The sequence below is a fragment of the Podarcis raffonei genome, chromosome 12 (genome assembly GCF_027172205.1).
Source record: "Podarcis raffonei isolate rPodRaf1 chromosome 12, rPodRaf1.pri, whole genome shotgun sequence".
NCBI classification, from domain to species: Eukaryota; Metazoa; Chordata; class Lepidosauria; order Squamata; family Lacertidae; genus Podarcis; species Podarcis raffonei.
In genome coordinates, this window is record NC_070613.1 from 3,372,044 (window position 1) to 3,391,040 (window position 18,997).

General features: G+C 46.1%; 1 protein-coding gene across 4 annotated transcripts in view; it reads left to right on the forward strand.

The window, feature by feature from the left end:
- The window catches only part of CCDC13 (coiled-coil domain containing 13), a 42,480-nt gene extending 29,715 nt beyond the window's left edge, over positions 1-12,765 (forward strand). Inside the window, exons 12-17 of one of the 4 annotated variants that reach the window (XM_053409392.1) lie at positions 1,537-1,611; positions 2,632-2,760; positions 7,184-7,338; positions 8,146-8,275; positions 12,162-12,267; positions 12,441-12,765. In XM_053409392.1, the coding sequence (XP_053265367.1) occupies positions 1,537-1,611; positions 2,632-2,760; positions 7,184-7,338; positions 8,146-8,275; positions 12,162-12,267; positions 12,441-12,542 (697 nt within the window). In that variant the 3' untranslated portion in view covers positions 12,543-12,765. Of the gene's footprint in view, positions 1-1,536; positions 1,612-2,631; positions 2,761-7,183; positions 7,339-8,139; positions 8,276-12,161 lie in introns of all 4 variants that reach the window. The other 3 variants (XM_053409391.1, XM_053409393.1, XR_008332880.1) reach the window with 3 other exon arrangements.
- The last annotated feature ends 6,232 nt before the right edge of the window (positions 12,766-18,997 follow it).

Consider the following 18,997-nt stretch of genomic DNA (forward strand, 5'->3'; position numbering starts at 1 on the left):
TTTCCATTAGCCTAGTTCTCACTGAGACAGATAATCCTGTGTGAGGGAATATACCAATTCAGCTGCCTGGAGACTTTCGTGATCAGGCGGTCCTTAATACCAACAAATTTCATTGCACATAGAAAACTTACGCGTCAGAGAGAGATTCTCGTTCCAATATTTCACGTGAAATAAATCCTTTTGCACTAGAGGAGTATTTGCTGCGACACCTACCCCCAGCTGTGCTCTGCAGTGGTACATCCCAGACACAAGCTTTCTGCCTCATTGAGAGAACTAAGTTGTAGGTAAAGGCAAAGGTAAAGGGACCCTGACCATTAGGTCCAGTTGTGGCCAACTCTGGGGTTGCAGCGCTCATCTCGCTTTATTGGCCGAGGGAGCTGGCGTACAGCTTCCAGGTCATGTGGCCAGCATGATCAAGGCACTTCTTGATCAGAGCAGCGCACGGAAACACTGTTTACCTTCCCGCCGGAGCGGTACCTATTTATCTACTTGCACTTTGTGCTTTTGAACTGCTAGGTTGGCCAGAGCAGCGACCAAACAACAGAAGCTCACCCTGTCGCGGGGATTCAAACCACCGACCTTCTGATCAGCAAGTCCTAGGCTAGGTGGTTTAACCCACAGCACCACTCGCGTCCCTATGTTGTAGGTATCCTGAAACAATTTGTCACATCAGAAGAGCTTTGGTTTAATAATAATAATTTTATCATTTGTGCCCCGCCCAGCTGACTGGGTTGCCCCAGCCACTCTGGGCGGCTTCTAGCATCTGCAAAAACATAATATAACATCAAACATTAAAAACCTTCCTATACAGGGCTGCCTTCAGACGTCTTCTAAAAGTTGTGTAGTCAGTGTACAGCCTCGGCTCAGTATACCTGAAGGAGCGTCTCCACCCCCATCGTTCTGCCCGGACACTGAGGTCCAGCTCTGAGGGCCTTCTGGCGGTTCCCTCACTGAGAGAAACCAAGTTACAGGGAACCAGGCAGAGGGCCTTCTTGGTGGTGGCGCCCGCCCTGTGGAACGCCCTCCCATCAGTTGTCAAGGAAACAAAGAACTATCTGACTTTTAGAAGACATCTGAAGGCAGTCCTGTTTAGGGAAGCTTTTAATGACTGATAATAATAATATTAATTATTATTAATTGTTTGTTTGTTTGTTTGTTTATACCCCACCCATCTGGCTGGGTTTCCCCAGCCACTCTGGGCAGCCTCCAACAGAATATTAAAATACAGTAATCTATTAAACATTAAAAGCTTCCCTAAACAGGTGTTTTAATGTATTTTTAATCTCTTGTAGGAAGCCGCCCAGAGTGACTGGGGAAACCCAGCCAGATGGGTGGGTTATAAGTATTATTATTATTATTATTATTATTATTATTATTATTATTATTATACATTGCAGCAGCATTTGTAAACCGGCAGGGCTTCAGAGCCTTCTGCCCGCTCCCCAGATACATGGCAGCATGCACAGATGTTGGAAGATGGGCAAGCTAAGCACACAGGCTGTTGCTGAGATGTTTGCAATTCTTTGCCTTCCCCAGGATGGTGTCTAAGATGGGTCACACCCTCGTGGACTCCGTGGCGACCTCATTCCCAACCACTGTCTCTCCTGGGAGGTATGTGGCAGCTATCTGGAGTTGGCTGAATCTCTTTTCTTCTTCTTCTTCTTCTTCTTCTTCTTTGGCTATCCCTCGTAGCCGAATAAGATTGTCTTCCATAAACACGGTTTTAACAGTGAGTCCGTAAGTGACTGCGGAGGCCAGTTCTGGATCCACACGTCCTTCCACAGTGGGGACATTGGTTTCTGGGCAGGAGCTGATCATGGTGTGGATTTGCCAAGCGTGCCTTCCTCCTAGCACGTTTCTCCCTTGCGCCCTGAGTTTGAGTGTCTTCAAAGCCCATGACACCTTTGGGAAAGGCTGTTCTCCAACTGGAGCACTCGCAGGCCAGTGTTTCCCAATTGTTGGTGTTTATACTACATTTTTTTAGATTTGCCTTGAGACAGTCTTTAAACCTCTTTTGTTGACCACCAGCATTACGCTTTTTTGGGATGCGGGTGGCGCTGTGGGTAAAAGCCTCAGCGCCTAGGGCTTGCCGATCGAAAGGTCGGTGGTTCGAATCCCCGCGGCGGGGTGCGCTCCCGTTGCTCGGTCCCAGCGCCTGCCAACCTAGCAGTTCGAAAGCACCCCCAGGTGCAAGTAGATAAATAGGGACCGCTTACTAGCGGGAAGGTAAACAGCGTTCCGTGTGCTGCGCTGGCTCGCCAGATGCAGCTTTGTCACGCTGGCCACGTGACCCGGAAGTGTCTCCGGACAGCGCTGGCCCCTGGCCTCTTAAGTGAGATGGGCGCACAACCCCAGAGTCTGTCAAGACTGGCCCGTACGGGCAGGGGTACCTTTACCTTTACCTTTAGCATTACGCTTTCCATTTTTAAGTTCGCAATAGAGCAGTTGCTTTGGAAGGTGATCATCAGGCATCCGCACAACATGACCAGTCCAACGAAGTGGATGTTGAAGAATCATTGCTTCAACGCTGGTGATCTTTGCTTCTTCCAGTACACTGGTATATCGGGGTTCCCTTCTCCCTCCCTTACCAACTCAGGTCCTTTTTTTCTTTTTCTTTTTTCTCCTTTTTAGGATTGTTGAGCCTGATAATCTGGACATGAAAACCGTGAAGATCCAGATTGCAGAGTACAAGGCCCTGGGACAAGCCGCTGAAGCAGAAAGGAGCAAGCTGATAGAAATGGTCAACATCCTGCAGAAAAGGTGAGCACAAAACATTACAGCACCTTGAAACAGGCTCCTGCCCTCCCCTTTCCCAAGTCTCCCTTGCCTTGGAAAACCAAGGAACTGTAAGGCGCTTTTCTTTTTTTCTTTTTTTAAAGATATTTATTGAAGTTTTCAAATTTTTATACAAACAAAAAACAAACAAAAAGATTAAAAACACATATAGTTCACTTATACTTAACTTTCAATAACATATTTCCCTGACCTCCTCATACCTCCCCTTCTTGTAGTCCAGTTCAAATTATTTGTTCAGCAAATCCTTATCTCAAAGCCTTACAACTTATAAAAATACCTTATTTTCTATCCAACATCTTTGGTTATTATAACCTTAAATTTTTACTTATAAAGAACCATTTTTTCATATTCCTTTATACCATTACAGCTAGAAACCACTTAATTTCAATCCAGCATCATTCATCATTCCTTAATTTTACAATATTTCCATAAATAGTCCTTAAATGTTTTCCAATCTTCTTCTGCCGACTCTTCTCCCTGGTCGCGGATTCTGCCAGTCATTTCTGCCAATCCCATACAGTCAATCAGCTTCATCTGCCATTCTTCCAGAGTGGGTAAATCTTGCGTCTTCCAATACTTTGCGATGAGTATTCTTGCTGCTGTTGTGGCATACATAATGTAAGGCGCTTTTCTTCTTCTTTTGCAATTTGAAAAAAATAAAGTCAGGAAGAACAGTAAGGCATAAGAAGAGCCTGTGACTTCTGGATCCGGGATTCTTTAGTTGTGATTCCTGCGTTGCAGGAGGTAAAGGTAAAGGGACCCCTGACCGTTAGGTCCAGTCGTGGCCGACTCTGGGGTTGCGGCGCTCATCTCGCTTTATTGGCTGAGGAAGCCGGCGTACAGCTTCCGGGCCATGTGGCCAGCATGACTAAGCCGCTTCTGGCAAACCAGAGCAGCGCACGGAAACGCCGTTTAGCTTCCCGCCGGAGTGGTACCTATTTATCTACTTGCACTTTGACGTGCTTTCGAACTGCTAGGTTGGCAGGAGCAGGGACTGAGCAACGGGAGCTCACCCCGTTGCGGGGATTCGAACAGCCGACCTTCTGATCGGCAAGTCCTAGGTGTTAAGCTGTGGGTGAACATATCAGACGACACAGTGATTCTTCAAACAGCTCTTGTTTATTCACAGGCCAGAACAAAACTGTAGTGGAGCTTATACAGAGCTCCACTACAACGCACAGTAACCACTTTCTGTAACTATCCAATCATTGAACGTCACTTTCAATCCCTTATTTGCATATGTGGACCTGAGTGAAAACTATCTACAGTATCCCCCTGCTGGCCCAGGGTGAGAACTTCAGTACATAACACTAGGCTCTGTGGTTTAACTCACCCGTGTCCCATTGTTGCAGGAGAGGGGGCTGCAAAACACTTGGCTGTCCCGTCCGATTTTGTGATCACACATAAAGGCCTGCCTGGTCCAGGGTTCTGTTCCTCACTGTGGCCAACCGCAGCAAACCCATAAACCAAAACATGAGGACAATATCCTCACGTTGTTGCTCCTCAGCAACTGGCATCTGATCCCGGAGGCAGCTGTGGCAGAGGCACCCTCCCTGAAGATGGGTGTTGGTGATTTTATGGGCATGTTAAAAATCTGACTCTGCCCGTTACTAACACAGGAGAGGTCTGGCATTAACTATTTGTAGTAGTGTTTATGAATAAACAGCAGTAAGGTGTTGTACTTCCACGAAGGCTACCTTAGCTCAGCATGAGACTCTTAGTATCAGGGTGGTGGATTTGAGCCCCGTGTTGGGCAAAATATTTCTGTATTGCAGGAATTTGGTCTAGGTGACCCTCACAGTCCCTTCCAACCCTAGTGCTGACCCGAGTGCTGTCCATCTTTCTAGAGGAGCTACATAGGAATATCCAAAGTAGGCCGATTTGGAGAGTTGTTTTCAGTTGTGGGTCTCCAGAACTGTGTAAGGGTAAAGGGTAAAGGTACCCCTGACGCGGGTGGCGCGGTGGGTAAAACCTCAGTGCCTAGGACTTGCTGATCGCATGGTCGGCGGTTCGAATCCCCGCGGCGGGGTGAGCTTCCGTCGTTCGGTCCCAGCTCCTGCCCACCTAGCAGTTCGAAAGCACACTTAAGTGCAAGTAGATAAATAGGTAGTACTTTATGGTGGGAAGGTAACGGCGTTTCCGTGTGCTGCGCTGGTGCTGGCTCGCCAGAGCAGCTTCGTCACGCTGGCCACGTGACCCGGAAGGGTCTTCGGACGGCGCCGGCTCACGGCCTCTTGAGCGAGATGAGCACGCAACCCTAGAGTCGGACACGACTGGCCCGCAAGGGCAGGGGTACCTTTACCTTTACCTTTACCTTACCCCTGACCATTAGGTCCAGTCATGGCCGACTCTGGGGTTGTGGTGCTCATTTCGCTTTATTGGCCAAGGGAGCCGGCATACAGCTTCCGGGTCATGTGGCCAGCAGGACTAAGCCGCTTCTGGCGAACCAAAGCAGCACGGAAATGCCGTTTACCTTCCCGCCGGAGTGGTACCTATTTATCTACTTGCACTTTGACGTGCTTTCGAACTGCTAGGTTGGCAGGAGCAGGGACCGAGCAACGGGAGCTCACCCTGTCGCGGGGATTCGAACCGCTGACCTTCTGATCAGCAAGTCCTAGGCTCTGTGGTTTAACCCACAGCTCCTGAAAGTAAAAAATATGCTTGGTGACACAGTTCTAAACCTGGGATACAATTGAACGCCATTTTTAATCACAATGGTGGGCTGGGCCTTTAAAAACTGCACCGATTTTAACTGCTGATTTCCAAACTGCGCTGATTTGTTGGTTCTTTAAAATTCCTTTGCATTGCTGGGCGTGAGGCTGCTTGTGAGCTATAAACAGACCTCCTGTGAGCAGGAAACATCTTCTGTGGGCGTTCAGCCTTTTAACTTGCAAACAAATTAAACACGTTTATTACGTTTACCTCTTGCCCACATACCTGAGTTCTATGGGTGCCTTAGAGGCAATTAAAAACACAGTACAACGCTTACGTGATAAAAACTGCGAAAAGCAACTACAAAGGAATCATGACAGCTGAAACCACACCCAGCAACTGAGAACAATGTTAACTTTTCTTACAGTGCACATCTGTTGACTCAGAAGTAAGCCCTGTGGAGCTCAGTGGGGCTGACTCCCAACTTAAGTGTGTAGAAGATTGCAGCCCCAGAGTCTTGATTCTGTTTGCTCCCACAACAACCCTGTGAGGTTGGCCTCTGTGTATCCTAATTTGTAGACGAAGGACCCGAGGGTGTGAGGAGGGCAAGTGAAAGCACCAGAGCCATAACGTTCACCTGAGGCCCTTCTCCAGGTGCCCCCTCGGAGGGAGCCTCGGAGGGTGGTGACAAGGGGAAAGGGCCTTTTCAGTGGTGGCTCCCTGGCGCGCGCTCTCTCTCTCTCTCTCTCTCTATATATATATATGTATGTTGTACGTTGCATTGAGATGTCTGAATGACAAATAAATAAATAATACCATTCTCGCCCTGATCTGGCCACAGTGATCCATGCGACGGTCACCTCCAGGCCCAGGCTTGATTATTGTAACTTGCTCTACACAGGGCTGCCCTCGAAGCTGACCCAGAAACTCCAGCAGGTGCAGAATGCCGCAGTGAGGCTCCTTACGGGGTCCCTGCCGCGGGATCACATTCATCCAGTTCTTTACCAACTGCACTGGCTCCCGGTGGAGTACAGGGTCAGGTTTAAGGTGCTGGTTTTGACCTTTAAAGCCTTATGCAGCCTAGAACGCACGTACCTACGGGACTGCCTCTCCCGATATGCCCCACAGAGGACCTTAAGGTCCACAAATGACAACATGACAACAGGTGGTTAGGTTGGTCTCAACTAGGGCCAGGGCCTTTTCAGCACTGGCCCCGACGTGGTGGAACGCTCTGTCACAAGAGACCAGGGGCCTGCGGGACTTGACATCTTTCTGCAGGGCCTGCAAGACAGAGCTCTTCCGCCTGGCCTTTGGTTTGGATTCAGTCTGACCCTTATGTTTCCCTCCCCTTATGGTTTTGATCTATGGGCTACTTTTAAAATGGGGCTGCATTTTAAATTGCATTTTAACCTGTATTTTAAATTGGGGTTTTTTCCCTATTATGATTTTACTGTAATTTTACTGGTGTTAGCCACCCTGAGCCCGGCTCTGGCCGGGAAGGGCGGGGTATAAATAAAATTTATTATTATTATTAATATAGTAAAATCTGCGCCTAATCGGAAGGTGGCAGACTTCCCCTTCCTCAGAGGTTTATAAACAAAGGTTGGATGGCACCTGTCAGGGACCCTTTAGGTGTGATTCCTGCGTGTCAGCGGGTTGGGCTAGATGACCCTGCGGTGTCCCTTCCAGCTCTGATATCCACTGATTCTATGGATCCTTCTGCTTTGAATGCCAGGGTGGACGACAGCACCACCAAGGTCTGGGAAGCAGAGAAGAAGCTCCAGGAGCAGCAACGCAGGTACATCGCTCTAGAGCAGCAGTTTGAACACCTGAAAACGGAGTCCGGGAAGAATTCTGGCGCCCCAAAAAACCCCTCTAAGAACAAAGCAGGTAATGTCATAGATTAGAGCATGGGTAGGCAAACTAAGGGACGCGGGTGGTGCTGTGGGTTAAACAACTGAGCCTAGGACTTGCCGATCAGAAGGTCGGCGGATCGAATCCCCGCGACGGGGTGAGCTCCCGTTGCTCAGTCCCTGCTCCTGCCAACCTAGCAGTTCAAAAACATGTCAAAGTGCAAGGAGATAAATAGCTACCACTCCAGCGGGAAGGTAAACGGCGTTTCCGTGCGCTGCTCTGGTTTGCCAGAAGTGGTTTAGCCATGCTGGCCACATGACCCGGAAGCTGTACGCCGGCTCCCTTGGCCAATAAAGCGAGATGAGCGCCGCAACCCCAGAGTCGGCCACGACTGGACCTAATGGTCAGGGGTCCCTTTACCGTTACTAGTTTCAGTTTATTGGTTAATTTTTCTAATAAGGCTGTTTCCCATACTATTTGGTACCACTGGTCCATGCTTACTCCTGACAGGTCTCTCCAGTGTCTGGTTATGGTGTTTCTGGCTGCTGAAAGTAGGTGGGTTATGAGTTCTTTGTGGTGTAAATGGGCATTATTGTCCTGGAAGATGTTTAGTAGGGCCAATTCTGGGGTTATTTCTAATACTTGCTTAGTTATATTACATATTTCTCCTATGACTGTTGTCCAGAATAGTTGGATTTGGGGGCACTCCCACCACATGTGGAGGTACTGTATATGGCATGTTGTAATACCACGGCTGCTGCATTTGTGTTTGGCCATGACGAATGTGGAGACTTGGTTGGTTCTGAAACGCAGGGGAAATTCTGTGTTCTCCTTTAGCGACAGGCGCCGCATCTACAGCTCAGCCACACAACAGCACCAGGCTGGACTGGAACGTGGGTGACAGGAGTGGACCTCCATCAGCACAACGTTCGGAGGTGCCCCTGGAGTCCCAAATAGAAGAACTATCCACAAGGTAGGATGCTTAACCATTTTGAGAAAGTTCACGCTTATAACCACCGGGTGACGTTGAGCCAATCACTGCATCTTTCAGCCTAGCCTACCTCTCAGGGATGTTGCGGGAAAGAAAGCAGAGAGAACATTTAGCTCATGGGTAGGCAAACTAAGGCCCGAGGGCCGGATCCAGCCCAATCGCCTTCTCAATCTGGCCCCTGGACGGTCCGGTAATCAGTGTGTTTTTACATGGGTAGAATGTGTCCTTTTATTTAAAATGCATCTCTGGGTTATTTGTGGGGCCTGCCTGGCGTTTTTGCGCGAGTAGAATGTGTGCTTTTATTTAAAATGCATCTCTGGGTTATTTGTAGGGTTGCCTGGTGTTTTCACATGAGTAGAATGTGTGCTCTTATTTAAAATGCATCTCTCTTTTTTTTAAAAAAATTAATTCATTTTCTTTTTCATTCATTACCTACATCTCAAATTATTAACATTTACTATATATTCCTCCCTCCCTCCCCTCCAAGACTTTCTCTGGTTTGTTTCTGTTTTCCCCCACTTTGCTATCTCTTAACAGACAAGGTTCTTAATAACATAACATCAAACCTAAAAACATAAAAATAAAAGTGAATACACCATCATATTTCACTATCTTCTAAACATTTTCTGATGCTGATAATGTGAATGCTTATTTAAATCCTGCCATCTCTGGGTTATTTGTGGGGCATAGGAATTTGTTCATTCCCCCCCCCCAAAAAAAAATAAAATATAGTCCATGTTAAGTTGTGGGTGAACATATCAGACGACACAGCGATTCTTCAAACAGCTCTTGTTTATTCACAGGCCAAAACAGAACAGAACTGAAGGGTTCAGTCAGCCTGCTTATATAGAGCTCCAGTACAACGTAACTGTAACAATTTTCTAAAACTATCCAATCACTGAACGTCACTTTCGATCCCTTATTTGCATAACTATTTACAGTATCCCACTGCTGGCCCAGGGTGAGAACTTCAGTACATAACAGTCCGGCCCCCCACAAGGTCTGAGGGACAGTGGACCGGCCCCCTGCTGAAAAAGCTTGCTGACACTGCTTTAGCTCCTTGGAGGGAAAGGTGGGAAATCAGCGCAATAAATAAGATGGAAAGGAAATTTTGGAAAGAAACCCTTACAATGAGTGGGCAGTTGAAGGCCTTAAGAGACCCAAAGTGCCTGCACAACAGCATTCATTGACGCAGCCAAGAGCCTCTGCTGCTCAGAAGCGGAACGTGGCGGTGCTCATTCCTCTTCAGAAGCCCATGTGGCTGAGTGGATAGAAAGTTGGGCTAGGGATGTGAAGTCCTGGGTTCAAATCTCCAGCCGTGAGCCTCACTAGGTGATTGCAGGCCATTGGCCGCCTCTCAGCCTTGCCTACCTGATAGCGTCGTGGGAATAAAATGGGGGTGGCGAGGGAGGCCATCTTGAACTCCGCAGAGGATGGAAAGGATACAGTCATACCTCGGGTTACAGCTGCTTCAGGTTGCGTTTTTTCGGGTTGCGGACTGCCGAAACCCATAAATACCGGAACAGGTTACTTCTGGGTTTCGGCGGTCGCACATGCGCAGAAGCGCTAAATCACGCTTTGCGCATGCGCAGAAGCACCGAATAGCAACCCGCACGTGCGCAGACACGAGTTGCGAACACTGCGGGTTGCGAACATGCATCCTGCACGGATCACGTTCACAACCCGATTGTCCACTGTATTAGGAATATTTTTTAAAATACCCCGGAGAATGCTATCGATAGTTCCACCTGGTGCCTCTTGCTTTGAGCCAGAGCAAAATGTGTTCTTTCTGGTCTTGGTACAAGAGCCCTGTAGCGCTGCGAAGAGAGCACATGCAGCCGCAATAGCGCTGAAGAATTCTGTTGTTATTCAGAGGCGGTGGCTGCTGCTACAGCCTTAAATATGGAGCTCTCGGTGGAAAGACCTTCATGGCACCATTATAATTACCTCCTCTGGCCATGACAGCTAGAAGCTTCCTTTTAACATAAATGAAATCTGAAAAGTTTCTTCTTCTTTTTTCCCAATTTTTTTTTATTCATTTTATAACACAAATAAACAGCACAAACAGAAAAAACAAACAATACAAACACATTCTTGTCTTATCCTTATTTTTTCTATTTTTTTAAAAATAATTTTTATTAACAGGCCAATCACATCACATTAGTTCCAAATTATACAGCCAAATTTTTAAATTTTGTTGGGGGTGCCCATACATCAAGCTCGGCTCGAGTCCAAAACAGCATCACTTATCTTACTGCTTTCATTAGACAGTTCTGTCCAGTTCAATCCGGATAGTCCTTTATTACTCCCTTTCTCTTCTTGTTGTTATCATAAATTCCTTTCTTTGCGATCTCTGATGATTTTCACAAGCAGGTTGAAAGCTGGCATTCTATGTGGATTTTTGTACTCTTCCAAAAATCATATCGATCAGGGACAGCCTCTGTACAACGCTTCCGTACACAAGATTAGTCTCCGATCTGTCCTTTATTTTTCAAATAAATCAAATGAGTCTGGGGGCTCTGTCAGGTCAAACTTGCATTCCAACATTCCTTCTCGTTTGAAGAGCCCTGATTCTCCTCCCCCAGTCCTTCTTCCTCCGACAAGCCTATCTTAGCGAGACGCCATATTTTAACTGCGTCATAAGAATTTTCCACTTTTCTCACCATTCTCCAGTCTTCTTTCCTGTTTTAATCCATCCCACATAGTTCTTAAAATCCTGCCTGTGATTCATAAAAACGCAACAATCTTGTTTCTATCTGGGTGAAGGGTTATTTATGTCACATCATGCAGGGGAAAAAAGAGTTTTTTCCTCCACCCCCCCTTCGTTCCAAACATACAGTCTCCTTGTGGTAATTCATCAGAAAATTTACTTATCCGTCCGTCACTGCTGGTCGCAGAAATCCATTAATCAGCAGTCTTATCTTCGAGCTTTACTTGATGTATGTGCTTTCAGCTTTATTTATCCTTATTTTTTTCTAAACATTGTTGGGTGGGCTTCCCCAAGTCCCCCCTATCTAATTTTCATTTTACCTCATCTTTATCAGTTTACATATATCTTTTTTTTTATCACACTTACTTTAACCATAAAAATCTTCACATTTTATCACTCGCAAATAATACTATTTTAAAATACACTATCTTCTACTTCTAACCCTACAGCCTAAATCCACTTCCAAGGCTATTCTAAGATTTAAATATTAACATATTTTTTGAATATATTCCTTAAACTTCTTCCAATCTTCTTCCACCGTCTCTTCTCTCTGGTCTCGGAGTCTCCTGGTCAGTTCGGCAAGTTCCATATAGTCCATCATCTTCATCTGCCAGACCCATATGTATTCTCCAGCATCACGGGGCCAGAGAGACAGCTTTGCATACTGGTTTTCTTTTTCAAAAATAAAATAAAATACCATATTTTTCGACCGTATTTTTCGGTCTATAAGACGCACCAGACCATAAGACGCACCTAGTTTTTGGAGGAGGAAAACAAGGAAAAAAATATTCTGAATGTCAGAAGCCAGAACAAGAGGGATCACTGCACAGCGAAAGCACCAGACCATAAGACGCACCTAGTTTTTGGAGGAGGAAAACAAGGAAAAAAATATTCTGAATGTCAGAAGCCAGAACAACAAGAGGGATCGCTGCGCAGTGAAAGCAGCAATCCCTCTTGCTGTTCTGGCTTCTGGGATAGCTGCGCAGCCTGCATTCGCTCCATAAGACGCACACACATTTCCCCTTACTTTTTAGGAGGGAAAAAGTGGGTCTTATAGAGCAAAAAATATGGTAAATAAAAATGCCTGGAAGAGGCTGCCTTGCTTTCCCAGCTTGTAAGTTCTTTGCGACGTCCGATGACCGACTTTTGTCCTTGCAGGCTTGCGATCCAGATGGACGAGAACGAAAGCCTGAAGATGGCTTTGCAGGACTCTGCGAAGACCAAAGAGGAAGACTTCCGGCTGTACCAGGAGACGGTGGGGCAGGTGAAAGATATCTTCCTGCAAGCGCTGAGGCAACAGAAGCAGGACCGGAACTAAGCCAAGCCCACCCAGAGCACCCTATGGAGGGAGGGAGTCATCGGGGAATCCCAGGGGTCTCGCGCTTTACACCTGGCCAGGTTTGCCCCTCGAAATGATATTTGTTTGAACACTTTCAGGAGGGAGTGAGGAATAGACCTGCTGAAGACGTAGCAGACGTAGCAAACTCTTGCCAGCCAGCGGCCCCTAGAGGTCATCTCTTCTCACCCACGCCCATGTAACTGTCTCTTCAGTGGAACTTTAGGTCTCCTCCGGTCTTTAGTGCACGAGCTGCCACGAAAGGACTGGCCTGTGTTGAAAACAGCTGGACCTGCTTTGTGTGCCTGCGATGCCGCTCTGTTTAAATCTGTAAATACAGGACGTTGTTGTCACCCTTGGCAAAGCCATAACAAGATAAAGGGGTATCTTATTTTCTCAACAAAAAGAAAAAAAAGGACATTCCTTGTTTGGTCTCTGCTTTCTGTTGTAAATGAGAGAGAAGGCAACAACCAGACACAATGGAGACAGGTTTGCTAGAGGGCTGCTTCCAGATTCACTATTTTCAGGTGGGATTCAGTCACATACCTATAAATTCAGGTTGAGTAATAGCCAGAGACTTTAAGCAGCCTCATGAGCAGCGTGAGCTCAGCAACTCATCAGTTGAGGCATTGTTGAATAAGAATTATTATTATTGTTGTTGTTGTTGCTGCTGACGTTTTCTCAGACACGCTTGCACAACCTACAACACAGATAAAATACAGAAAGCTAAAAACATCTAAAAGTTTATACACCACTCGATTGTTAAAAACAACCACCTCAAAGTGATTTCCGAAAATCAAAAACCTGCATTTACGACAGCTAGAGTCCATCAGCATTTGTGGTTCCCAGTTTGTGCTGGCGAGCGGCTAATGCTAAACTAAGTCTATTGTTATGTGCCACCCCAATCTATGAATGGTGAGAGATTCCAGGAGATTACTCATGGTTTGTGTTTGATAACAAGGCACTGCAGAGACTGTGGTGTCTTCATGATGTATGGTTTATTTACACACACACACACACACACACACACACACACATATATATAGCCTGAGACTACGACGGAGGGGTCCACAGCATTCACACACCAAGAGGGTCCCGTTTCTCCCATTGCTGCAGCCTCATATTCTTTTTTTTAACCAACCACCAAAACACAAACAGTGAAAACAGTGAAACCTCCCCAGGCGGCTGATACATTGGGTATACATAATCAATAATAACATATTCAAATCAACCATATGTACAATTCTATATACCTTAGCATTCCTCCCTCCACAAGGTTTATTTAACTTTTAACATGTTAATTGCCCCAAATTGTTCAAACCTGCCCAAATAATGCAATATCTTCTCAAGCCAATCCTCCTCCTTCTCACTGACCTTAAACCCTTTCGTTTTATGTATCTTCACAGTTAGATATTCTAAGATTATAATATTTTTCAATTTTCCCCTCCATTGGTTCACCCCTAGCTCTTCTGCATTTTTCCAATTACTCGCTATAACCTGTCTGGCTGCAATTACCATCAATTTTACCCATTTACATTCCTCTTTTGTTTCTAACTCGGTGCTACTCAGGCTAATAAGAACCATTAATTTAGATATTTCCACCTTCCTACCCACAATTCCTGATATTTCTGTGCCAATCTGTTTCCAGAATTCATTAACTAACGGACAGTCCCACCACATATGACTGTACATTCCCATCACTCCACATTTCCTCCAACAATTCTTACTTCCAGATTTCGTAATATTATATAACCTTACAGGTGTATAATACCATTTTTGTACCAACTTCAACCCTTGTTCCTAGATTATCCTAGAGGTCGCAACAAAGGGTGGTTGCCAAAAGATTCTTTCCCAATCTTCATCCAAAATCTGTTCCTGAATATCTAGCTTCCAATATTCTTTCAAACTTTCCTTTGGTTATTTCTCTTTGTCTAATAACACCTTATACAATTTTGAAACTATTTCGGCCCAATCTGTCCTATATCCTTTCACTAATTATTCAAAGGGTGTAATAATTCTTTTTCCACATTTTTCAACTTCTTCTTCCTTTAGCAGAGAGGAATTCAAACAGCCAATTCACATTGTGCTCTGACCCTTGCTCTCAACCTTGCCACCGCTTTCAGGCCGCAACAATTTCCCTCCAGCCTTCATCACCCCCAACTGCAATCCTAAACTGAACTCCGCTAACTAACTCAAAGTTCAGGGTGGGGCCCCTGTCTCTGCCTTTTAAAACGGTCCACTGCGTTCCCCTTGTCTTTGGTTAATGGCTCACTGATTTTCTGGACACGGTAGAAACCGGTTTGGCCTGTATTTTTAACGCTTGGCTAAATCCAACACCTGAATTTTAACACTCCGACCGTGGATTAAATTCTAAGACCCACGAATTGAAGGGAATCTGGCACCCACAACTCATAACAGTATTTATTCTGTAAGCTATTGATGGCCACATCTTGCAAGTGATGCCTAAGGATGTTTTCCCAAAGGTGGGCAAATGATTCCATTTGGTAAGACATGATTTGGGGGCCATAATGTCTCACGGTGGCTTCTGCGTTGAGAGGCAGTCATAATGTGCAAAGCTAATACTTCCACAGGTACCTCCTTCAGGAAGGCAGAAAATTAAAAGGTGTCACCATGCAGTGAAGTTGGGAAGGGGGGGCAAAATTCAACTTTACATCAGATAAGGGAATTCCGAGTGCTGCTCTACATGTTTGCAATTAAGTACAGAAGCGGCTTAATCATGCTGGCCACATGACCAGAAGCTCTAACGGTCAGGGGTCCCTTTACCTTTACTAGGTTTACACCACCATGCTCAGCCCATATTGCAGGGACTTGAACTAGATAATTCTTTGGGTACTTTTATGATTCTATGAACGCAGGGAAGGATGCCAACCGGTTTTTTTACTGCGAGTTCCTTTTAGATAGGTTAAAAACAAACAAACAGAGGAACTGTTAAAGTCTGAATTTCCTGGTGCAGCAATAAAAGAAATTATCCAGTGTAAATCTGGAAATTCCCCACAGATAGAAAGATGGAACGTCATGGTTTTTGCAGAAGAGTAGCCATGTTAATCTGCTGCAGCAAACTCAGCAGAGAGTTTTTTGGCACCATGAAGGCTAAGAAAATTATTGTGAGCAGGAGGTTTCATGGACCGCACTGACTTCCTGCACATGCATGAAGTGGTATCCTAAACTGGCAACTACAGGTGAAACTCAGAAAATTAGAATATCATGGAAAAGTTCATTTATTTCAGTAATTCAACTTAAAAGGTGAAACTAATATATGAGATGGGACACGGGTGGCGCTGTGGGTAAAAGCCTCAGCGCCTAGGGCTTGCCGATCGAAAGGTCGGCGGTTCGAATCCCCGCAGCGGGGTGCGCTCCTGCTGCTCGGTCCCAGCGCCTGCCAACCTAGCAGTTCAAAAGCACCCCCGGGTGCAAGTAGATAAATAGGGACCGCTTACCAGCGGGAAGGTAAACGGCGTTCCGTGTGCTGCGCTGGCTCGCCAGATGCAGCTTTGTCACGCTGGCCACGTGACCCGGAAGTGTCTGCGGACAGCGCTGGCCCCCGGCCTCTTGAGTGAGATGGGCGCACAACCCCAGAGACTGTCAAGACTGGCCCGTACGGGCAGGGGTACCTTTACCTTTACCTTTAATATATGAGATAGACTCATGACATGCAAAGCGAGATATGTCAAGCCTTGATTTGTTATAATTGTGATGATCAACACAGGCTGTGGAAACTTCACACTGGACTTCAAGCATCTGGCATTGTGTGCCTCCTCATTCTTCCTCCAGACTCTGGGTCCTTGGTTTGCAAATGAGATGCAAAAGCTGCTCTCATTAGAAAAGAGATTTGGGGAGCCATGTCATCAGCTGGTGTTGGTCCACTGTGCTTCATTAAGTCCAGGGTCAACACAGCCGTCTACCGGGAGATTTTGGAGCACTTCACGCTTCCTTCCACAGACGGGCTTTATGTGGGGGGATGTGGACTTCACGCTTCCTTCCACAGACGGGCTTTATGTGGGGGGATGTGGACTTCATTTTCCAGCAGGACTTTGGCACCTGCCCACACTGCCAAAAGTACCAAAACCTGGTTCAGTGCCCATGGGATTACTGTGCTTGATTGGCCAGCAAACTCGCCTGACCTGAACCCCATAGAGAATCTATGGGGCATTGCCAAGAGAAAGATGAGAGACATGAGACCAAGCAATGTAGAAGAGCTGAAGGCTGCTATTGAAGCTTCCTGGTCTTCCATAACACCTCAGCAGTGCCACAGGCTGATAGCATCCATGCCACGCCGCATTGAGGCAGTAACTGATGCAAAAGGGGCCCAAACCAAGTACTGAGTACATATGCATGCTTCTACTTCTCAGAGGTCCAATATTGCTCTATTTGCAGTCCTTGTTTTGCTGATTTCACTTAATATTCTAATTTTCTGAGATTGTTAATTTGGGGTTTTCATCAGCTGTACGCCATGATCATCACAATTATCACCTGTAAATATCTCTCTACCTACCTACCTACACTCCACACACACTGCTTGGGTGGGGAGAAACTGCATGCAGAGGAATGAGGTTGCCTTACCTCAAAAAGGATGACATAACAGTTGGGAAAGGTTCAGAAAAGTGCAACCCAAATGATTCAGGGGATGGGAGTGAAGAAAGGTTGCAGTGTTTGGGACTTCTCTCCCAAACACCTATCATGTCACCTTTTCCTCGCTTTTTTCTCTTAGCTAAAAAGGCGAGAAAGAGGAGGCATGATAGAAGTCGATGCAGAAAAGGTTCTCTCCCTCACAACGCTGGAGCCCATAGACATCCAACGAAGCTGAATGTCCAGACAAAAGAAAGCTTCAGCGCAGAGTTTGACTGCGGAACTCCCTGCCACAGGAGGCAGGCATGGCCACCAACCTGGATGGCTTTAAAAGAGGATCGGACAAATTCACAGAGGAGGAGAGGGATATCGAGGGCTGCTAGCCATTGTGCCTACGCAATGCTTCTGAATGCCAGAGATCTATGAGACTGTAAACCTGGAAGGGATCCCCCAGAGGTCATCTAGTCCAGCCCCACCTTGCAAATGCATATTTTTTTCAGCAAGCAGCTGGAAACAGCAGGAGGGGAGAACGAGGCTGCTGTGCTGGGATCAGGGCCAGATTTAGGTTTGATGAGGCCCTAGGCTACAGAAGGCAATGGGGCCCTTTATATATCCAGCTGTCAGAAACAAATTGTCGCTGTTTTTTGTGCTAAATAAATGTTGTATGGTAATTTATGGACCGAATAGGTATCTCAAGCCATACTTCTCGGTAGTTGCACCCGCCCTGTGGAACGCCCTCCCACCAGTTGTCAAAGAGAACAACTACCAGACTTTTAGAAGACATCTGAAGGCAGCCCTGTTTAGGGAAGCCTTTAAAGTTTAACAGACAACTGTATTTTAGTATTTTGTTGGAAGCTGCCCAGAGTGGCTGGGGAAGCTCAGCCAGATGGGCGGGGTATAAATAAATTGTTATTATTATTATTTGCACATGTTGCCATGCAACCAGTCCATGCAGAATGTAGGCACCCTATATATAGAAATGAGCAAACTGGTGATATTTTAGGGAGCAGGCTAGCAGGGGGGCCTGTGACCTACATCATAGGAGCCTACACAACACAAAACACTGTTGCTGTATAATAATAATAATAATAATAATAATAATAATAATAATAATAATAATAATTTATTATTTACACCCCGCCCATCTGGCTAGGTTTCTCCAGCCACTCTGGGCGGCTTCCAACGGAATATTAAAATACAATAACCTATGAAACATTAAAAGCTTCCCTAAACAGGGCTGCCTTCAGATGTCTTCTAAAAATATGGTAGTTGTTTTTCACTTTGACATCTGGTGGACGGGCGCCACCACCGAGAAGGCCCTCTGCCTGGTTCCCTGTATCTTGGCTTCTTGCAGGGAGGGAACCGCCAGAAGGCCCTCAGTGCTGGACCTCAGTGTCCGGGCAGAACGATGGGGGTGGAGACGCTCCTTCAGGTATACAGGACCGAGGCAATTTAGGGCTTTCAAGATCAGCACCAACACTTTGAATTCTGCTTGGAAACGTACTGGGAGCCAGTGTAGGTCTTTCAAGACCGGTGTTATATGGTCCCGGCGGCCGCCCCCAGTCACCAGTCTAGCTGCCGTATTCTGGATTAATTGCAGTTTCCGGGTCACCTTCAAAGGTAGCCCCAAGTAGAGCGCATTGCAGTAGTCCAAGCAGGAGATAACTAGAGCATGCACCACTCTGGCGAGACAGTCTGTGGGCAGGGAGGGTCTCATCCTGCGTACCAGATGAAGCTGATAAACAGCCGCCCTGGATACAGACTTGACCTGTGCCTCCATGGACAGCTATGAGTCCAAAATGACTCCCAGGTGGGGAGGTTTTAATGTTTCAGTGTTGTATTTTAATCTTGCTTTTAAGTTGTATTCATTCAACTTGTTTTTATTATTGCTTGTTAGCCGCCCTGAGCCCGGCTTTGGCTGGGGAGGGCGGGGTATAAATAAAATTTTTTATTATTATTATCATTATTATTATTATTATGAAAAGGTACATCCTTTTTTTGCTTTTTGCCCTGGACACAGAATTGACCTGTGCCTCCATGGACAGCTGTGAGTCCATTTTATTTTATTTTA